Consider the following 22,893-nt stretch of genomic DNA (forward strand, 5'->3'; position numbering starts at 1 on the left):
TGGTTACGTACCAAATTTAAATTTGCTGCCAGGATGGCTGCAATGTTGGGATTCACGAAGGTTTTGAAAGCAGGCATATGAATGTGAGATGAAAGTTTTGGATTTTGGGATTTTAATTCCTTGCAACGAAACGATGATCATTTTACCTGTAAATGTAGTGACAGTTTCTGCATGGGGACTGCAGATTATTTCTGCAAAAAGTTACAGAGGGAGCAAAATACAGAAAAGTATTAATACTGATCAATGGAGTTGTAAATGATCATTTGTTTAATATTTAGAAGAAAAAAGGCCTTGTTGGTCCTGAGAACAGGCAAGTCTCCACATGCGGTATAAAGAACACAGAGTCCTAAGAGGTGGGAGAATTAACTTGAGTTCTGGCTCTGCTAGAAACGTGGCTACCCTGAAATTCTTTCTTCTTCAAAGTGTTGGTCGTTTCATTCATGAGAACTTGAAGAGAAATAGAGAGGTCAGACAGATACAGTAAATAGTGAGCTAAGAAATTTAGAAGAATTGAAGGAAAGCCATGACATCATGTTTCATTTCTCAGACAATTGTTTACCTATTATCTCATTTCCTCCAGAGGCTCACCTTATTCTAAGGGTGGCTATGGTTCAGTAGGTTAACTCTATGGCCAGGTTGATTTGTGTAAATTGATTGAATTACCTTCACCAAGAGAGTATAGTTGGCCCTCCTCACTGTCAGGAGTTCCTCATCAGAATTGTGCCTCTTGTGAAACATGAGCTTGGGCCCGACTCTCTGGATGATAATGTCCCAGGAATAAGGGAGTGGGTACAGCTCAACAGTGTGGCTTATTTCTGTTAATGGCCAACACATTGCCCTAGATGTTCAGCAGCTTTCAGATAACAGGGTCATCTGTGGTGGTGAGTATGTGGAAAATGGTCCTGATGCTCCCCTGTGGCTTGTGGGCTTATTGCATTTCATGGAAATTCAGTGAGAGGTTTTATCATAATATTCTAGGGTCGCACATCACTTGATGTCTTGTGGCTCAGACACTTCCAAGGAGAGCATCCTCATTAATGGAGGTAAGTCCATTTCTCTTTCAGCTCCCCATTTCAATAAACTTCAGAGTCTCATGGTTTCTGTTAAGTTTGGTTCCATTTTTTCACACTCCAAATTGCTTCTGGATTTTTTTTTCTATCGACATGTGCATTTCCTTGGTGCTTTTAGGCAGTATGTGCAGGTTCAACTGCTCTCTGTATTTTGGATCTTTGTCTTAGTATAGGGTCTGCTGTGAAAGTATCATCTGATTCATCTGGTAGGCTGTCTTCCCTGTACACACGATGTCAGAACCAGCTCAAAACAGTTTCATTCTCCTGGTGGATGTAAGCATATCAACTTCATTCCAAAACTGAGAGGGCTACTAATACATGTCCCTTCTATCTTGGTATGTGGCAGCCATCCAGCCTGCATCCTTTGTGAACTGAGATCTTCCTTGCTGAATGGCTGGTAGTGCATATTGCAAAAGTCATTGAAAATTGCAGAAAGGACCCCACCCAGCCTGAGGAGTTGTCTTGGATCCATAGTGTCATAACCTTTCAGTCTTCTATAACCTGCAACCACCTCAGCCAGTCTGGATAGTGAATGAAGACTTGAGACCCAGACCTGGACCCCTACAGATCTGATGAACAGGAAAAAAGTAATTTAAATTTTTAAATAGGAAAAAACTTCTTATAAAATTACTATATTTTTAAATAAATTTAAAGGTTTCATTTATTTTTAGAGAGAGTGGAAGGGAGGGAGAAAGAGAGGGAGAGAAACATCAGTGTGTTATGTATTTTATGGAGAGGAAAGGAGAGAAGGAGAATGAAATGTTAATATATTATCCCACTGATTTATGCATTCATTGGTTGATTCTTACATATGGCCTGACTGAGCATTGAACCCACAACTTTGTGTGTCAGATAGATCCTCTCACAAACTGACCTACCTTCATGTGATGTAAGAGAATTCTCACCTAAATATGGGTCAACTTTCATTATAAATATGTACTTCTTCTTTTATCTAAATATAATTCCTGAATATGTGTCTAATTGTATTGTAACAGAGCACTGTAGGTTCTATTCCTCTGCATTCTATTGCCCAAAGCCAAAGAAACCTTTGACTCCCAAAGTCAGAGTCTTCTGAAAAGGAAAGGAACTATGTATTTAAAAGTTATACAGGTTCAGAATAATGGCAGAATCCTGTCTTTCAATCCCACTCTCTAGAAACAAACAAAAGTAAAAACACCCACAAACACACAGTCCTGTCTCCTCTTGCTAAAGCAGACCAGTCAGGGGTATTGTCTCCCAGGAAGAGAAATAGAAGTCTGTAGCTTAGCTGGGCAGATTCCTGTCTGTATTGCAGTTTCTTCCAGTTGTGCATGCTCAGCTAGGCTCCTGCTCTTAATCCAAAACCACGTGGCACTTCTTCATGGCAGGCTGGCAGGGGTTCTTTTGCATCCTTTCCAACCGTGTGGCCAAGACCCTGCTGAGCTGCTACATGGTCAAGAGGCTTCTCCTTCCCAAGCAGCATGGTCAAGAGTGCAATGGCTGCCTCACACTTGGGTTTAAATCCTGGCATGAATCTTCCTCCTTCACCCCATTTCTGACTTCTTCCACAAAGGGTTACATCTGTCCTTCCCTATATCTCCTGTCATTCTCGTCTGACATTTGTTTTTCCAGGCAGACAGGGCCCAGGGAGGTAGGAGCTTCCTGCAAGCAGACACAGCAAGCCCCTTCAGCTGCATCCTGAGTTAAGGTTGCACCTAAATCCCTGACTTAGAGTACAGCAAGCACAGCTAAATGAGTTACCAATTTTTTTAGATGTGCAAAGTAACTGTCAATGTCTCTGCTCCACTTACCCTTACCAGCGATGCTAGTGGGGGTTTTCCTGTTTTGGGGTCCCCCATATTCCTTGTTATATTATCACGTTGAAATGTCATACTAATCATTATCTCAGTTCTCTGTCATTACATTTACAATCCCGTTTTCACACAAGCAGAAATACCAATAACTGTCAGAATTCAATTCCCCCAGTTTTTCAAAAATTTATTTTTATTAATTGATATTTAAATTACAAATAAATAGACTTCTGCTGGGTGGGGGGGCTCCACCTGCAGAACCCCTGCCCCCCCCCAGGTCATGGCAGATGTGGATAAAAAAGCCCAATGTGGTATTTGCTTAGGGAGGAAAGGTGACCAGTCCATCAAAGGAGAAAGGTCCTGAATGCCTTCTTCCCTACGTTTTTATTGAGTTGAGCTCATAGTATACAAGTAAAGCTTATCAACAAATGGTCGAAATGATACTGAAATAATTTATAGTCAGTCCATAGTTGGAGAAACACAGGGATTGTCTCTGGTCAGGGATGGGTTTAGCTCAAGTGTCTGTTTCATAGCTACAGAGCAGAGCAAGCCTCAAAGAAAACAATGTATGTTCTTTCTCTGGGCAGATTCACACCCCAGACCCAATTGTTCCAGTACAAGGTCACAGTTATCTGGCATAGTTCCCAGACTGAGTAGGTTGGGAGAGCAAAGCGGCCAAAAGATAGGAGACTCTTACAGAAAGACTGAGGACTCAGGCTATGACAAAGTCAAGGGGTGAGGGTCTTTCTGCCCCTTCTCTGAAGACCCCTAAGTCCTTTCCTGATGGCCCTTCATCACAGTGCCTGTCTTAGGTCTCCCCTCCCTTGGGGGTCTTACCCACCTTTTGCTAACCAGTCATCTGCCCTGGCCAAGGAGTGGGAAGTGAGTGAGGCAGGGGCTGCGCTCCTGCCAAGAGGAAATGTTCTGTGTCCTTAGTGGCTCATGTCCCCAAGGCCTTTCACTCAGCTCTAGCCTTGGGACAAAAGGCTACAGTCCCTGAAACCAGGCAGGATGGCTCCCAACAGACTTTCATTTATGTTTATATTATACATCTTTTTCTAATTTTCTAAGGTGTGTCCTACCTTCTTGTGAGATGTGTGTCATATGTATGATGGGGTAACTATGTTACTTGCCTGGTAAAATTTCCCAGGTTGTCCATGTGGGCATATCCTCTTCATTATGATACGATTTATTGAGCTTCAGAAATAATGCATTGATATCAACAGGAAGGCAAGACCCTCCATCTGCAAAAAGATTGCATGCAACTACTTGAAGGCCTAGATAACAGTTTGCATTTTTAATCAATCAAGTATTTTTAAAAGATTTTATTCATTTATTTTTAGAGCGAGGAGAAGGGTGGGAGAAAGATAGGGAAAGAAACATCAGTGTGTTCTTGCCTTTTGCATGACCCAGTGCCGTGCACCAGGGAACCTAGCTCACAACACAGGCATGTGCCCTGAGTGGGAATGGAACCAACAACTGTGATTTGCAGGCCAGCGCTTAATCCACTGAGCTACAACAGTCAGCATGATCAAGTATGTTTAAATTAAGGTATATATTGTGATTGTTTACATAGTGAGTGCTATTGCACATTTCATAGACTACATTATGCATTAAGGTACCAACAAATGAGTGTGAATAGCTTTATTGGCATATTTAGTTTTTGGTCTGGAACTTTACATGCAATTTCTGGGTAGAATTCCTGTCATTGAATGACTTTACTGTCTTCAACATGTACTCCATTATTTGCAAAGGGTGTGTAATTTAAGTCAGACACACCTGATGAAATCAGTGTGGATTGTGGTCACACAGCTGTTCAGGCAGAGCTCAGACTTCTCGCTACATCAGACACAGATGCATTTCAGTATTAGTGTATGTTTTATAACATTCACTTTGCACAGTGGGTCCAACTGAGGCAGGATGGTAGCATTAGGGATTGGCATAACCTCCCCCAACCACGTTTGGCTTGAAGGAGCCACATGCCAACTGGCCTGAATCAAGAAGAGGCAGGATGTATGAAGATCAGAAAGTGGTGACAATCCTTAAGAAAGGTATAGAAAAGTAGCTGCTTAGAAAAATAAAAAAGGGACTTCCAGCCAAGATGGAGGCCTAGGTAGACACACTGTGCCTCCTCGCACAACCCAAAACAGGACAGCAACAATTTAAAAACAAAAAACAACCAGAACTGACAGAAAATTGACTGTATCTAAGTCTACCAACCAAGGAGTTAGGGAAGAAACATTCATCCAGACCAGTAGGAGGGGCAGGGACAGGCAGTGGGCAGAGAGGATTCATGGCATGGAGGTGGCTGGCAGACCTAGTGAGGCAGTGGATTGTGGAGCAGGGCGCACAAGGCTGCAGCTAGTCAGGTGGACCGGTGAGGCAGCAGATTGCAGGCTGGGTGGTCCCACATTCACATGCAGATAAACTGGGAGAAACAACTGGGGAGCAGGACTGACTATGGCAACCCAGGGCCTGAGCACGGGAAATAAAGCCTCAAACCACTGATTCAAAACACCTGTGGGGGTTGAGACTGCAGTGGGAGAAATTCCCAGCCTCACAGGAGAGTTCATTGGAGAGATCCACAGGGTCCCAGGATGTATACAAACCCACCCACCCAGGAATCAGCACCAGAAGGGCCCAATTTGCTTGTGGGAAGTGGTGGTAGTGACTGAAATCTGGCGGAGAACGGAGCAAGCGCCATTGTTCCCTCTCAGACCTTTTCCCCACAAACAGCATCACAACACAGCTACCTCGGTTACCCTGTCCCGGTGAACACCTAAGATTCAGCCCCTCACTACATAACAGGTGTGTCAAGACAAAAAAAAAAAAAAAAATGGCCCAAACAAAGAACAGATCAAAGCCCCAGAAAAAATACAACTAAGAGATGAAGAGATAGCCAACCTATCAGATGCACACTTCAAAACACTGCTAATCAGAATGCTCACAGAACTGGTTGAATTTGATCACAAATTAGATGAAGAAATGAAGGCTACGCTAAGTGAAATAAAGGAAAATGTACAGGGAACCAATAGTGATGGGAAGGAAACAGAGTCAAATCGACAATGTGGATGAGAAGGAAGAAAGAAACATCCAACCAGAAAAGAATGAAGAAATACAAATTCAAAAAAATGCGGACAGAATTAGGCATCTCCAGGACATCTTTAAATGTTCTAACATCCAAATTATAGGAGTACCAGAAGGAGAGGAGGAAGAGTGACAAGTGGAAAAGTTATTTGAACAAATACTAAAGGAGAACTTCCCCAATCTGGCAAAGGAAATAGACTTCCAGGAAGTCTAGGGAGCTCAGAGAGTCCCAAAGAAGCTGGACCCAAGGAGGAACACACCAAGGCACATCATAATTACATTACCCAAGATCAAAATTAAGGAGAGAATCCTAGAAGCAGCTAGAGATAAGAATACAGTTAACTACAAAGAGTTCCCATCAGACTGTCAACTGATTCCTCAAAAGAGACCTTACAGGCAAGAAGGAGCTGAAAAGAAGTATTCCAAGTCACGAAAGGCAAGGACCTGCATCCAAGATTGCTCTATCCAGAAAAGCTTTCATTTAGAATTGAAGGGAAGATAAAGTGCTTCCCAGATAAGGTCAAGTTCAAGGAGTTCATCATCACTAAGCCCTAATTATATGAAATGTTAAAGGGACTTATCTAAGAAAAATTAAAAAAAATATGAACAGTAAAAAGACAGCAAACTCACAATTATTAACAACTACACCTAAAACATAAACAAAAGCAAACTAACCAAACAACTGGAACGGGAACAGAACGGCAGAAATGGAGATCACATGGAGAGTTATGAACAGGGGAGTGGGAGGTGGGGAGAGAGCCAAAAGGTACAGAGAATAAGTAGCATAGGTGGTAGGTAGAAAATAGACAGGGAGGGTAAGAATAATATAGGAACTGTAGAAGCCAAAGAACTTATATGTACGACCCATGGACACGAATTAAAGGCGGGAAATGTGGGTGGGAGGGGTGTGCAGGGTGGAGGGGAGTGAAGGAGGGAAATGGGAAAACTGTAATAGCATAATCAATAAAATTTATTTTAAAAAAAGAAGAGGGAGGACGTGCAGGCACACCAGACCACCTCGCCCACAAAATGATGCCCACTAGAGGGCGACAGAGTGCATTTAGTTTTCAGAGACTATTCTTGGGGTCGGTAAATCCACTCTTGGGTTGGAGGAAATACAGCATCCAGTCTTGGAGTGCAAGAACTACATTACCCAGAAGGCAGACGAGGAATCCTGGGACAAGAAGCCAATGAACACTCAGTAAAGACATTTCCGTTTGGACACTCAGGTAGAACGGGGCTCCGGTCAGCAGTGGCGGGCATTTCCTCTTCTCCCAGTACCTGTTATAACTAAGTCAGGGTCTGGGATCTCAAAATCCAATGGAGAAGGTGGGAAAGTAATGGTCACCGCAGCATGTGTGAGGCCAGGTGATGCTGCCCGGGAGCGAGGCGCCAGGGCGGAGACAGGAGCTCTCTCTACCAGGGACACCTGCCTTGCGCGCTGCGGGCGCCCCTCCCGGCCCACAGAGTCGGATGGCGGAGGCTGGGTGGAGGCACCTGGCTGAGGTGAGTCGCGTTCCCCGGGCCCTCCCCTTCACACCACCTAGCCCTGCAGCCGATTGCAGGGCGTCGGGGACAGCGAAAGTCTGGCGGGTTATGGAAGGGTCACCCGGGAGGGCCCGCCAGTGAACTGGTGCAGAGGCGGCTGAGCCGGGAGGACCCGGGAAGCTGGGGTCCTTGGTGTTTATGCATTGAACAGTGAATCCGAGCCGCGTCTTTACTGGAACTTAGAGCGGTTGTCCACGCTGAACGGGGGGCAGGTTGAATGTGGGGAATTTTTGTATAGAGTAGGATTTCGGGGTGTGAGACAGACTGTCCCGGATTCATTTGTATCAATTCTGACAGGTTAGGGTGACCTTTGAGGATGTGGCCGTGTATTTCTCCAGGACAGAGTGGAGCCTCCTTGACGCGGCTGAGAGACGCCTGTACCTCCATGTGATGCTGGAGAATTTTGGTCTTATATCCTCGCTGGGTAAGACCCTCAGTCTCTCCCGGTGACTGTGAGTAGGGTTTGCATTTCCCCGTGCCCTCTGTTCCCTAGGGTGTGCTCATTCCTCACCTGTGAGGACTATGGGTACTGCTTGCTTCACAGTTTTCTAGGCAGATCCTGGACTTGTCAGGCTGCCCTCTTGTCTCCCTGCAGCCCCAATACCTCCTGTACTGAACCCTCATAGGGAGGCATTTGTGGTTGGTGGTCTTGCAGGGAACCAGATTCCATCTTGATTAATGAGGAAATGCGTTTTTTTGTATTCCTTTGGTCATTTATGCATAGTTTTTGCAAAAATGTCTCTACACTATTAGTCATGCTTTTCACCATGTTTTGGGGCTAATGATTAGGTTTTTTGTTTTAATTTGTACTTACTGCTTTTTGAAGAGACAGAGAAACATTGATTTGTTGTTGTACTTGTTTGTGATAGATTCTTGTGTGTTCTGACTGAGGATGGGCCTCTGAACCTTTGAGTATCAGAACGTTTGCCCTAAGCAACTCAGCTACAGGCCAGGGTGGGCTAATGAGTCTTTTGAACACCTTGTATATTTGATAAATTTCTCATCTGATTCAGGTGCATGTGTTTTTGCACTTTGCTTTATTGTACTTTGCAGATACTGTGTTTTTTACAAATTCAATATTTTAGGAAACACTTCACTGAACAAATGTACTGCTGCCATTTTAATAGCAGCCTGAGATACTTGTTAGCAATTTTCAGTAAGGAACTATTTTTAATTAAGTTATGTAGGGTTTTTTTTTAGACAAAGTGATTGTGTTAATAGACTGCACTGTAATGTAAATATAACTTTGTTATTCACTGGGAAATAAAATTTGTGTGACTTTTTTCCTATGTGGAAATACTTGCTTTATGGTGGTGCTCTGAAATGAAGCCACAATATCTCCAAGGAATACCTTTACATGGTTTCTAAGTATTTGTTCCCATCCTGTAGCTGTCTTTTTCTTTTTTTAAAAAAATATATTTTATTGATTATGCTATTACAGTTGTCCCATTTTCCCCCCTTCACTCCCCTCCACCCTGTACACCCTCTCCCACTCATATCCCCCCTTTTAGTCATGTCTATGTGTCATACTTATAAGTTCTTTAGCTTCTACATTTCCCATACTATTCTTACCCTCCCCTATCTACTTTCAACCTATAATCTATGCCACTTTTTCTCTGGACCTTTTCCCCCTCTCTCCTCCTCCCACTCCCCTGTTGCTAACCCTCCAGGTGATCTCCATTTCTGTGGTTCTGTTCCTGTTCTAGTTGTTTGCTTAGTTTCTTTTGGTTTTGCTTTAGGTGTGGTTGTTAATAATTGTGAGTTTGCTGTCCTTTTACTATACATGTTTTTTTCTTCATCTTCTTTTCTTAGATAAGTCCCTTTAACATTTCATAAAATAAGGGCTTGGTGATGATGAACTCCTTTAACTTGACCTTATCTGAGAAGCACTTTATCTGCCCTTCCATTCTAAATGAAAGCTTTGCTGGATAAAGTAATCTGGGATATAGGTCCTTATCTTTCATGACTTGGAATATTTCTTTCCAGCCCCTTCTTGCCTGTAAGGTCTCTTTGGAGAAATCAGCTGACAGTCTGATGGGAACTCCTTTGTAGGTGACTGTCCCCTTATCTCTTGCTGCTTCTAGGATTCTCTCCTTCATTTTTACCTTGGCTAATGTAATTATGATGTACCTTGGTGTGTTTCTTCTTGGGTCCAACTTCTTTGGGGCTCTCTGAGCTTCCTGGATTTCCTGGAAGTCTATTTCCTTTGTCAGAATGGGGAAGTTCTCCTTTATTATTTGTTCAAATACGTGCTCAATCTGTTGCTTTTCATCTTCCCCTTCTGGTACCCCTATAATTCGGATGTTGGAATGTTTAAAGATGTCCTGGAGGTTCCTAAGCTTCTCCTCATTTTTTAAAATTCTTATTTCTTCATTCTTTCCTGTTTGGTTGTTTTTTCCTTCCTTCTGGTCCACTCTATTGTTCTGAGTCCCAGTTTCCTTCCCATCACTATTGGTTCTCCGTGCATCTTCCTTCATCTCTTTTATGGTAACCTGCATTTTTTCATCTAATTTGTGCCCAAAATCAACCAATTCTGTGAGCTTCCTGATCACCAGTGTTTTGAACTGTGCATCTGATAGATTGGCTATCTGTTGGTCGCTCAAAAGGATGAGCCCTGGGGCATTGATCTGTTATTGGTTGAGACATGTCTTTCTCTCTCTCTCTCTCTCTCTTTTTTTGTTTGGTCTGGTCACTCCTATTATAGTGAGGGGCGGAGCCTTAGGTGTTCACCAGGGCTGGGCACCCCAGTCGCTAGATTGTGAGGTTGTGTGTGGGGGTGGGGGCAGGAGCGGGAGGGAACTAGGACAGTAGCTCTGTTCCCTTGGAACCTCAGTCCCTTCCCTGGGATCCTGAGTTGCGTGCTCTGCTCTGGTCCGCAATCGCCACCCCACTGGGTCCACCAGCTGCCGCCTACACACTCAGGGTCCACCCGCCACGATCCTGCGTGCCCCGGATGCCTTAAGCTCCCAGTTCTCCCTGTTTGCGAGACACGACCCGCGCCTGTCTGCTCTTCTCCGCCCCTCCTACCGGTCTGGATGAACGGGTCTCCTTCAACTTCTTGGCTGTCCGACTTCCATTCAGATAAATTCTCTGTCATTTCTGGGTGTTATCCTGCCTCTAAATTGTTGTTGTTCTAATCTTGGTTGTATGTGGAGGTACGGTGCGTCTACCTATGCCTCCATCTTGTTGGAAGTCTGTAGATGTCTTTTTCATTTTGTTAATCATTCTGCTCTGTAGAAGGTTATTTGTTTTTTTGTAGTTAGGATTGTTTATTTTTGCTTTTTGCCTGGTAGTTGGTGTCACATCAGTGAAATTATTTCCAATACAAATCTCCAAAGTTTTTTTTCTATGTTGTCTTGAAGGAATTTTAGGATTTCAGGACTGACATTTAATTTTCTTATTATTTTGGAGTGAATATTACTAGTGATGTCCAGATTGCTTTTGTTCTTTGAGGTCTTTTCACGTTTCCTACATTTCACAATTGTTTTTTAAAACAATTTTTGTGTGAAATGTGTGATGGGGATTGCATTTAATCTCCAGATTGCTTTGGGTATTATAGGCATGTTAACAGTGTTAAATTTTGAAATCCATGAACACAGGATGTCTTTCTATTTGTGTTTTCTTGAACTTCTTTCATCACTTTTTTAAAAAAAGATTGTATTTATTTATTTTTCTTGAGAGGGAAAGCTCAGAAGAAAGAAAGGAGAGAAACATCAGTGTGTGGTTTCCCCTCCTGCGCCCCACACTAGGGACCCAGTCTGCAACCCAGCTACGTGCCCTGATTATGAATCAAATTGCTGACCCTTTGGTTCTCAGGCTAGCATTCAGTCCACTGAGGTACACCAGCCAGGGCTCATCACTGTTTTAGAGGGTGCAATGTACAGGCCTTTCACCTCCTTTGTAGGATTTATTCCTGAGTGTTTTATTGGTTCTGATGCTGTTGTGAATTTGATTCCTTAATTTCTCTGCAAAGCTTTTATTGTTAGACTATAAATATAGAACCGATGTTGGAGTGTTTCTTCTGTATCCTGTATTTTTATTCAATCTATTTATAATTTCAGATGTTTATAGAGAAATATTGATAATGTTCTATATGTTGGATCATGTTACCTACAAATATCCCTTATGTTGCTTTGTCCTTTGTGGTGTCAGGTGTAATGTCTCATCATTCATTTCTTTTCTTTTCCTTAAAGATTTTATTTATCTATCATTAGAGAGGGGAAGGGAGAGAGAAACAGAAGGAGAGAAACACCAATGTGTGGTCACCTGTCACATGCCCCCAACTAGAGACCTGTCTCGTAACCCAGGCATGTGCTCCGACCAGGTATCAAACCTGCCATCCTTTGCTTTGGAGGCCAACACTCAATACAGTGAGCCACACCAGCCAGGTCTCATTTCTTTTTCTTTTTTCTTTTTTTGTATATTTTATTGATTATGCTATTACAGTTGTCCCATTTTTTTCTCCTCTTTGTCCCCTTCTGCCCTGTACCCTCTTTCTCTCCAGTATTCCCCTCCCTTAGTTCATGTCCATGGGTCATACATATAAGTTCTTTGGCTTCTCCATTTCCTATACAGTAGTGTTCTTTACTTCCTCCTGTCTAGTTTGTACCTACCAATCACATTACTTTTTTTTTTAAGATTTTATTTATTTATTTTTAGAGAGGGAAGGGAGGGAGCTAGAGAGAGAGAGAAACATCAATGTGTGGTTGCTGGGGGTCATGGCCTGCAACCCAGGCATGTACCCTGACTGGGAATCGAACCTGCGACACTTTGGCTCGCAGCCCATGCTCAATCTACTGAGCTACACCAGCCAGGGCTTCCAATCATATTTCTTATTCCCTTGACCATTTTCTCCATTCTCCCCCTTCCTGCTAATCTCCCTGCTTGTGATCTACACGTCTTTGATTCTGTTCCTGTTGTAGTTGTTTGCTTAGTTTAGTTTTTTTTTTTTTAGGTTCTGTTGTTGATAGTTGTGAGTTTGTTGTCATTTTACTGTTCATAGTTTTAATCTTCTTCTTTTTCTTAGTTAAGTCCCTTTAACATTTCATGTAATAAAGGCTTGGTGATAATGAACTCCTTTAACTTGACCTTATCTGGGAAGCACTTTATCTGGCCTTCCATTCTAAATGATAGCTTTCCTGTGTAGAGTAAACTTGGATGTAGGTTTTTGCTTTTCATGACTTTGAATCCTTCTTACCAGCCCCAACTTGCCTGTAAGGTTTCTTTTGAGAAGTCAGCTGATAGTCTTATGGGCACTCCTTTGTAGGTAACTTCCTCCTTTTCTCTTGCTGCTTTTAAGATTCTCTCTTATTGTTTAATCTTAGGTAATTTAATTATGCTGTGCCTTGATGTGTTCCTCCTTGGGTCCAAATTCTTTGGGACTCTCTGAGCTTCCTGGACTTGCATGTCTATTTCCTTCACCAGATTGGGGAAGTTCTCCTTCATTAAATTTTGAAAAGATTGTTCTGTTTGTTGCTCTTCCTCTTCTCCTTCTGGCATCCCTATGATTGGGATGCTTGAACTTTTAAGTTGTCCCAGAGGTTCCTAAGCCTCTCCTCATTTTTTTTTTTTTGAATTCCTGATTCTTTGTTCTGTTCCAGTTGAATGTTTATTTGTTTCTCGTGTTCCAAATCATTGATTTGTGTGCCGGTTTCCTTCCCTTCACTCTTGGTTCCCTGAATATTGTTTTCTTTATTTTCCTTTGTATAGCCTTCAGTCTTTCCTACTGCCTTATGGCATGTCCTCTCCACTCTGGCTGTTGATCTCCACCCCTCCTACCAGTCTGGATTAGTGTTTCTTCTCTAATTCCTTGGTTGTCTAGCTTCCATACAGTTCGATTTTCTGGCAGTTCTATGTTTTTTGTTTTTTTTTTTAATTGGCTTTTATCCTTAGTTTTGTTATGTGAGGAAGTGAAACATACCTGCCTATGCCTCCATATTGGCTGGAAGCCTCATTTCTTTTTAAGTACATTTGATTCTTTTTTTTTTTTTTTTTTTTTATTGTAGCTAAAGGTCTGGCAATTTTGTGTATCTTTGAAAAAACTGGTCTTAATTATGATATTTTGTTTTTGTTTTTTCTTGCCTTTATTTCGTGTATGACTTTTCTAATTTTTTTTTTTTACTTTACTAACTTTGGGTTTAGTATCTTCATGTGTTTCTAGGTTCCTGAGTTGCAGGGTTAGGTTGTGTATTTGAGATCTTTTGTCTTGAGGTGGGCGTTTATCACTACAAGATGTGTTGTTAGTATTGCATTTTGTGCTCCATGTATATAAGCTTTGGTTGTTGTGTTTTTATTTCCTTTTGCCTCTAGATGGGTTTTGAGTGATCTGTCATTTTTTCTTTGAGTCTGTCGTTGTTCAGGGGTGTTGTGTTTAATTTCATCTTATTTGTCTATATTCATCTTTCTGAACACTAAAATTGATTTCTTCTGTTCTATGACTGTGATCAGATAAGGCACTTGAAATGATTTATTCTGAAAATTTGGGACTTGTTTTTGGATCTAATGTAAGATCTACCTAGAGAATGTTTCATGTGCCCTTGACAAAAATGCATCTTCTGCTTGGTGCATTTTGGTGGAATGTTCTGTATAAATTTGTGAGTTCTGTTTGTTCTAAAGTATCATCAAGCTTCAGTGATTCCTTAGTGCTTTTAGATGGGTGAGCTAGTTTTTGTTGAAAGGGGAATATTGAAATTCACTACTACTACTGAACTAATACTGGGCTTGTTTTCTATGCTTTCAGTTCTGATATGATTTGCTTAATAGGATGAATATATGCTATTGGATGCTTAATACTTAACATGAATTGACTCCTTTACCATTCTGTGATGATCTTTATCATTTGTGACAGTATTTGAGGTCATCTTTGTCACATAGAATTTTAGTTACTCCTTCTGTCTTTTGGTTTTATGTCCAAGGAATATGTTTCCCTGTTTTTGTTTTCAGGCTATTTTTGTCCATAAACATTTAAGTGTCTCCTATACACAGCATATATTGTGTCTTATGTTTTGTTTGTTTGTCTTTAATCTCTTCAGTCACTCTGTGCTTTCCTTGGAGAATTTGTTGTACAGCCTACTACTGCCACTTTCTTGTTGGATTCTGGCTCTTTTGTAGTTTGTTTATCTTTCTATATCACTGTTTTCCTTTGTGATTTCATCATTTTCTTTAGTGGTATTATTAAACTTCCTTGTGTTTTGTGTATCTTTTACAAAGGTATTTGCTTGTGGTTTCCAAATAACTTAGATGAAAGAGGTTCTTTACTCAACACTATTTTCTCTTGATGTCAACTTTTGCATACAAAAATAATACCCTTTGACTCTTCACCACACCACCCCTTTATATGTTTTTGATGTCACAAATTCTTATCGTTTATATTGTATATCGCTTAAGGTGTAAAACGTTAGCTTTGTGTTTCTACTAGTTTTGATTTTTCATGTTTACAATAATGTTTAGTAATGTGTATTCCACCAATGTAGTGTTGAAATATTGTGAATTTGTTTCTGCTCTCAGGTGTAGCAATGAGTTTTATACATCTTTTATGTATTCATGTTTCTGTTAAGAATTATTTATTTATTTATTTATAATTGTTGTTCAAGTGTAGTTTTCTGCCTTTTTCTGTTAAGTATTCTTTCATTTCACCTTGAAGATCTTTGGCATTTCCTATGAGTCAAGTTAGTGACAATAAACTCCTTAGCTTTTGTTTTGTTAAGTCTGTTTTATTTCTGAAGAACAGTTTTTCTCAGTAAATACTATTGGTTTGAAGATTTCAGTTTATTTAGGGTTTTCAACAGATCATTTGATTGTCTTCTAGCCTTCAACTCTTAGGGGAATTTACTTTATAGCATTATGGGTATGCTCTTTCTGTGAGAAATGTTTCTGTTTTTTTGGTGCTTTCAAGATTTTCTTTGCTTCGAATTTTTGACATTTAAAAAAATTTTTAAAAGATTTTATTTATTTATTTTTAGAGAGGGAAGGGAGGGAGAAAGAGAGAGAGAGAAACATCAATGTATGGTTGCTGGGGGTCATGGCCTGCAACCCAGGCATGTACCCTGACTGGGAATCGAACCTGCGATACTTACTGTTCATATTTTTTACCTCTTTTTTTAATTAGTCCCTTTAACATTTCATGTAATAAGGGCTTGGTGATGATGAACTCCTTTAACCTGACCTTATCTGCGAAGCACTTTATCTGCCCTTCCATTCTAAATGATAGCTTTGCTGGATAGAGTAATATTGGATGTAGGTCTTTACCTTTCATGACTTCAAATACTTCTTTCTTGTGAGGTGTTTTTTTTTTTTTTTTTGACAAATCAGCTGATAGTCTTATGGGTATGCCTTTGTAGGTAACTCTCTCCTGTCCTCTTGCTGCTTTTAAGATTCTGTCTAAGTTTAATCTTGGGTAACTTGATGATGTGCCTTGGTGTGTTCCTCTTTGGGTCCAACTTTTTGGGACTCTGAGCTTCCTGGACTTCCTGGAAGTCTATTTCCTTCACCAGATAGGCTAAGTTTTCCTTCATCATTTGTTCAAATAAGTTTTCAATTTCTTGCTGTTGTTCTTCACCTTCTGGCACCCATACAATTTGGATATTGGAACATTTCAGGTTGTCCCAGAGGTTCCTAAGCCTGTCAACATTTTTTTGAATTCTTGTTTCTTCATTCTGTTCTGGTTGGATGTATATTTCTTCCTGTTGTTTCAAATGGTCGCTTTGAGTCCTGGTTTTCTTCCTGTCACTGTTGATTCCCTCAATATTTTTGCTTTATTTCATTTCGGGTATCTTTCATTTCTTTTTGTATTTTTTGACCATGCCCAATCAGTTCTGTGAGCATGTTGATTACTAGAGCTTTAAATTCTCCGCCAGATACATTGGCTATCTCATCACTTAGCCTTATTTCTGAAGCTTTCCTCTGTTCTCACTTGGACTACATTTGTTTGTGTTGGCTCACTGGTCTGGTGGTTCTGGCTGTTTCTTTAATTCCTTGGTTGTTGGAGCTTCATGCAGTTTGATTTTCTGGCACTTCTGGTTGTTTATTGATTTTAGATTGGTTGTTATCCTCTTTTTGGTTTTACAAGGAGGTGAAGGGTTTCTACCTACACCTCCATCTTAGCCAGAACTCCGTATTTTGGGCATTTTTTGGGCATCACATTTTTTAATGTGATGTGTCTTGGTGAGGCCCACTTCCATTAAATTGTACAGGGACCAGTGAGAAACCATAAACTTGATTATTCTCATGTTTTTTCAGATTTGGGAAGTCAGTTTTTAGAATATATTTTTATAAACTTTCTACCTATTTTTTTCCTTTTCTCACATTTTTCCTTCAATGTTCCAGGGACTCCTGTGGTTCTAAATAGCAAAGTTTCTTGGGGATTTTCTCCAAATAGATCACTAGGGTCAGTGCTACCACAAGCATGGTAGCTGACAGAGTTAACTTTGACCCTTGTCTTCTGTGTTTCACCATCTGTACATAGCTTTGCTCAGCCAGTCTTTTTATTCAATATTTCTGAGTAGTTCTCTAGTAGTAGTAGTTTTTGGCTTTTCTGCTTTGCTGTGTGCCTTAATGAAACTCTTATTCCCTCCAGGACTGTTTTTGTTCATGGATAGCTGTGTACTTGTTTATGGAATGTGGAGATATCCTCCTGGCCCCCAGTTTGCTATTCACAAAGATCTTTTTGCTGGGTCTGTTTTGTGCTGTCTTGTTCTATTATAGTTACTTACCTTCTATCTCTTCAGTTTCTGTCTTAGGATTTCTTGTTCCGAGTCCCATGAATGGCTCAACTGAGAGTTAAGAGAAAGAGTCATTTGTGCATCACAGGAGGGGCGTGACTCCATGCATGGCTGTGTGGGCTCAGAAGGGGTTGTGACTTGGAATAGCAATTAGTGAGGCCTTTATGCCTGGGCTTTATTAAAGTTATACCTAGGAACCCATTTATTTAACAGTATGTTGGTACCATTTTTGGTCCCACAGCTTAACCTTTTTGTCTGTACTGTTGATCCTTTTCCAACTACTCAATTCTAATAGTTATCATTTCTCCTAGGATTCACAGCCTGTGAATAATCTCCATTTTTCTAAACCATTCACCTCAACCATTTCACTCATACATCTGTGGTTACTACCTTGCACACTTGATCCATGCTTGCAGAGCCTAGCAATGTGCACATATTCTCTCTTTTTAAGCATTATTTTTTTTTATTTTCACCGGTCATTATGTTAATTGATTTTAGAAAGTAGAAGAAATATGGAGAGAGATGTGAGAGAAACATCAATTGTTTTTTTCTTGCATGTACCCTGACGGGACAGGGGTAGAACCCGCAACTTAGGTATGTGCTCTTATAAGGAATCAAACCTGCAAACTTTTAGTTCATGGGACAATGTTCCAACCAAGTAAGGCACAACAGTTAGGACTCACGTATTTTTACATTGACCTTGAAATCATGTGCTGTGTTACAACTGATTTTTATGGGTTTGGACACATTCAACTTCTTCTACACAGACTCCCATCACCAGAAGGAAAGGTCCTTCAGGAAGCCATTTGTGGAGGAACAACAAGTAGGCCCTGCCTCTCTTCTTTATTTTTTATTCTATGCTTGTGTCTCTTTTGGTGAGATTGCCAACATTTACTGACCTTTGGTGCCAATAAGTAATAACTGCCATTTCCACAAAGTCTAACTCTTTGTCTTGAAAAATCAGTCCATAGAATCATGCCTAGCTTTGCAAAATGGACTTTCCTGTTGGGAATATTCTTTTTCTACTAAGTCAACATCAAATTCATTAGTGTTTGTTTTTGTTCAGGTTGCTGCTGTGGAGCAGCAGATGTGGAGGCTCCCACTGACCAGAACCTTTCTGTTAGAGTGGCCCAAGCAAAGGATCCCAAGGCAGCTTTGTCTCCCAAGAAGAGCCACCCCTGTGACAGTTGTGGGTGTGTCTTGAGAAAAATTTTTCTCTTGGTTGACCAGCAGGGAACTCAACAGAGACAGAAACTGCTGAGGTGTGGAGCATGTGCAAAACAATTTTGTTTCATTGCAAAGCATCACCAGCACCAGGAGCAGCACTTGAGACAGAAGTCTTTTGTAGAAGGTGTGGACAAGGCCTCACTTGTGAAGGGCTGCAATTTCAATGTGTCTGAAAAGACGTTTTCCTTCCAGGAGCTTGAGCAGATCAATTTTACTGATTCAGAAAATATCCAAAAACAAGCTACTAACAGCAGGGAAAGAGGAAATGAAATGTCAACATCTGGGGAGGATTTTCAAAGGAGAAAAATTTATCACACAAGAAAAGAATGTAAGAAAGTCATTGGCTGCAAACACACACTTCTTCCAGACCAAGCAGTCCAAACTGGAAGACGATGTTTTGCGTGCCATGAATGTGAAAAATGTTTTCTAGGAATCTCTGGTCTTCGTTATCATCAGAAAGTTCACACAGGGGAAAAGCCATATGAATGCAGTGAATGTAGGAAATCCTTTACTAGTGGCTCTGCCCTTCGGAAACATCACAGAGTTCACACTGGAGAAAGGCCTTATGAGTGCAGTGAATGTGGGAAATCTTTTACCAGTGGCTCTACCCTCTGTTATCATCAGAGAGTTCATTCTGGAGAAAGGCCTTACGAGTGCGGTGAATGTGGCAAATCTTTTACTAGTAATTCTGACCTTCGTAAACATTACAGAGTTCATACTGGAGAAAGGACTTTTCAGTGTGATGAATGTGGGAAATCTTTTACTAGTAATTCTGCCCTCCATAAACATCACAGAATTCATACTGGAGAAAGGCCTTATGAGTGTGGTGAATGTAGAAAATCTTTTAGTAGTAATTCTGACCTCCGTAACCATCGCTTAGTTCACAGTGGAGAAAGGCCTTTTCAGTGTGGTGAATGTGGGAAATCTTTTACTAGTAATTCTAACCTCCATAAACATCACAGAGTTCACACAGGAGAAAGGCCTTTTATGTGTGGCGAATGTGGGAAATCTTTTATCAGTGGCTCTGGCCTCCATAAACACCAGAGAGTTCACACTGGAGAAAGGCCTTATAAGTGTGGTACATGTGGGAAATGTTTTACCACTAGCTCTGACCTACTCTATCACCAGAGAGTTCACACTGGAGAAAGGCCTTATGAGTGCCATATATGTGGGAAATCTTTTACCTGGGGCTCTGCCCTCCGTAAACATCAGAGAATTCACACTGGAGAAAGGCCTTATGAGTGCAGTGAATGTGGGAAATCTTTTACTAGTAGTTCTGCCCTCCGTAAACATCACAAAATTCACACTGGAGAAAGGCCTTATGAATGCAGTGAATGTGGGAAATTCTTTATCAGTAGCTCTGCCCTGTATACTCATCACAAAGTTCATACTGGAGAAAGGCCTTATGAGTGCAGAGAATGTGGGAAATCTTTTACTAGTAATTCTGACCTCCGTAAACATGACATAGTTCACACTAGAGAAAGGCCTTTCCAGTGTAGTGAATGTGGGAAATCTTTTACTAGCAATTCTGCCCTCTGCAAACATCACAGGGTTCACACTGGTGAAAGGCCTTTTCAGTGTGGTGAATGTAAGAAATCTTTTACCACTGGCTCTGGCCTCCATAAACACCAGAGAGTTCACACTGGAGAAAGGCCTTTTGAATGTGGTACGTGTGGGAAATGTTTTACCACTAGCTCTGACCTACTTTATCATCAGAGAGTTCACACTGGAGAAAGGCCTTATGAGTGCCATGTATGTGGGAAATCATTTACCTGGAGCTCTGACCTCCGTAAACATCAGAGAGTTCACACTGGAGAAAGACCTTATGAGTGTGGTGAATGTCGGAAATATTTTACCAGTCGTTCTGCCCTCTGTTATCATCAGAGAGTTCACAAAGGGGAAAGGCCTTATGAGTGCAGTGAATGTGGGAAATCTTTTACCAGTAGTTCTGCCCTGTGTTATCATCAGAGAGTTCATAAAGGTGAAAGGCCTTATAAGTGCAGTGAATGTGGGAAATCTTTCACCAATAGTTCTGCACTCCATAAGCATCAGAGAGTTCACACTGGAGAAAGGCCTTATGAGTGCAGTGATTGTGGGAAATCCTATATCAGTAGCTCTGCCTTGTATAATCATGGTAAAGTCCATACTGGAGAAAGCCCATATGAGTGTGGTGAATGTGGGAAATCTTTTACTAGTAGTTCTGACCTATGTAAACATCACATGGTTCATACTGGAGAAAGGCCTTTTCAGTGTGGTGAATGTGGCAAATCTTTTGCCAGTAGCTCTGACCTCAGAAAACATCACAGAGTTCACACTGGAGAAAGGCCTTATGAGTGCAGTAAATGTGGGAAATCTTATTTCAGTAGCTCTGCCCTCTCTTATCATCAGAGGAGTCATACTGGAGAAAGGCCTTATGAGTGTGGTGAATGTGGAAAATCTTTTACTAGTAATTCTGCCCTGTGTTATCATCACAGAGTTCACACTGGAGAAAGGCCTTATGAGGGCAGTGAGTGTTAGAAAACATCTGTGACATTCACTTTCATTGTCATCAGAGAGTTTACTTAGTAGAATGGCCTATGGCTACAGGGAATGAGAATTTTTTTTACCAGTGACCTTTGTTATCATCAGAGTTTGCCCAGGGGAATGGCCTTATGCCTGCAATGAATGTGAAAATTCTTTACCAGGAGCTGTGGCTGTCATTGTCCTCAGTTCACAATGATTAATTGTTATAATTTAAGGTAATTTGGGAAATCTTTTATTTTCTAGCCATTTTTTCTGTTATCTGAGAACTAACACAGGAAAAAGGATTTATGTATGCTGACAATATAAGCAATTTTTTTTCTTGTAGTACTAAGCTCTATTATATTCAGAGATTTCACTCTGGTAAAAGGCCTTTTGAGTGCAATGGATATGGGAAATGCTTCTTCTATCCATTCTGTTATCAGGGAGTTCACACTGGAGATAGGCCTTATGTGGACATAAAATATAAGAAATCTCTTATCTCATAGTCATCACCATCTTAAACACACTTCACACTGGTTAAAGGCTTTGAGTGTGAAGTGAATGTAGGAAATCTTTACCACCAAATCTATACCTTTTTTACCTTGGAAATTTCTCAGTGTAAATGGATCGATTTAAGAAATGTTTTGTTATTTTTAGTATAATGACACTGAAGAAACCTTGCTGAGGAAACATCTGACTTTAATGTTTTACCAATGTTCTCAGAGTGGGCCTGTGTCATAAGTTTAATGTTTATGTTTTGAAGAACTTAAAAATGCATTATTAAACTACTGGTGTCTTTATGGACTCTTTGGGGACCTTATTTTTTGTCCTCACTCAAGGACATTTTATTTTACTGCTTTTAGAGAACAACAGGATGAACAACAGGAGGGGAGGGTGAGACACATTGATTGGTTGCCTGCCAGGACCAGGGTCTCAAGTGGCTGGTATGGGTATCACATTCCTAAGCTAGTTATGTGCCCTGACCAGGAGGCAGTCCTGCAAACTTTCAGCTTTGCGATAATGCTCCAACCAACTAAACCACACTTATTTTAATAGTAAATGTATGACTTAATGAAGTTAATGAAGGGTGCTAATGCAGATAATTCTTTAGTATATAATATGTACCTATTACACTGTACAATAAAAAAATCCCAATAATTAGGTCATATTTTCCCCTATTAAAAATAATCCATAAAGCAAAAATTAGTTTTCAATCAAGTAGTTCAAGGGCTAGTGCCCTTTATGCCTTTTTATTCATAGTATATGAGGGTTGCATTTCCCCAGCCTAGCAAAATACTGGTTTGTTCATTTTTTATTAATTTTAGCTCTTCCTGAGTTTGTATGTGCTCTTGTTTTAGTTGCATTTTTGTAAGGATTCATAATGAGCATTTTGCAGGAGTCTACTACCCATGTGTTTTTAGGTAAACATAGTTAAATATGTGCTCACCAACTTACCTATTCTTTCACGATTTTGGGCTCTTCTATAACAAATAGGACAGTGAAACAGCAAAGATATATGTTGCAATGGCACCCACTTTGACTCCTAAAAGGAGATGTAATGTTTGATTTACGAAAGGTTTTTAATAGTGGAAAATATGACTTAATCATTGGGATTTTTTATTGTACACACTGTAATAGGTACATATATCATATACTTTAAAGAATAATCTGCATTGTTAACATAATTTATCATCTTTGTAAGTTCATACATTTAGTGATATAATAAAAAACCTTACTTGTTAGAGTTCACCCATTTCTATGGTCTAATATCTGGGGTTGGCTGCTTGCAGCAGCGTTTGAAGTTGCACCAGGTAGTAAGAAGATGAATGGATATTTGTTGAACCTCAAGCCCTCCTGGAGGCCAAAGAGAAGAAGTCAGTATTTAGACTTCCCATACCTTTCACCATGGAAATTGGGTTCAATCTTAACATTATGGAACATTTTTATGAT

General features: G+C 40.6%; 2 protein-coding genes across 3 annotated transcripts in view; both read left to right on the forward strand.

Annotated features, from left to right (window-relative positions):
- LOC114510901 (zinc finger protein 211-like) overlaps window positions 1-22,893 on the forward strand; it is a 251,805-nt gene that overhangs the window by 168,454 nt on the left and 60,458 nt on the right. The gene's annotated exons all lie outside the window — the stretch shown is intronic.
- LOC114511578 (zinc finger protein 418-like) lies at window positions 7,082-21,747 on the forward strand. Its single transcript, XM_028530303.2, has 3 exons — window positions 7,082-7,453; window positions 7,793-7,919; window positions 18,281-21,747. The coding sequence occupies exons 1-3, from the start codon at window positions 7,319-7,321 to the stop codon at window positions 20,956-20,958; spliced, it is 2,940 nt and encodes a 979-aa protein (XP_028386104.1). The 5' UTR covers window positions 7,082-7,318; the 3' UTR covers window positions 20,959-21,747.

The sequence above is a fragment of the Phyllostomus discolor genome, chromosome 12 (genome assembly GCF_004126475.2).
Source record: "Phyllostomus discolor isolate MPI-MPIP mPhyDis1 chromosome 12, mPhyDis1.pri.v3, whole genome shotgun sequence".
NCBI lineage: Eukaryota > Metazoa > Chordata > Mammalia > Chiroptera > Phyllostomidae > Phyllostomus > Phyllostomus discolor.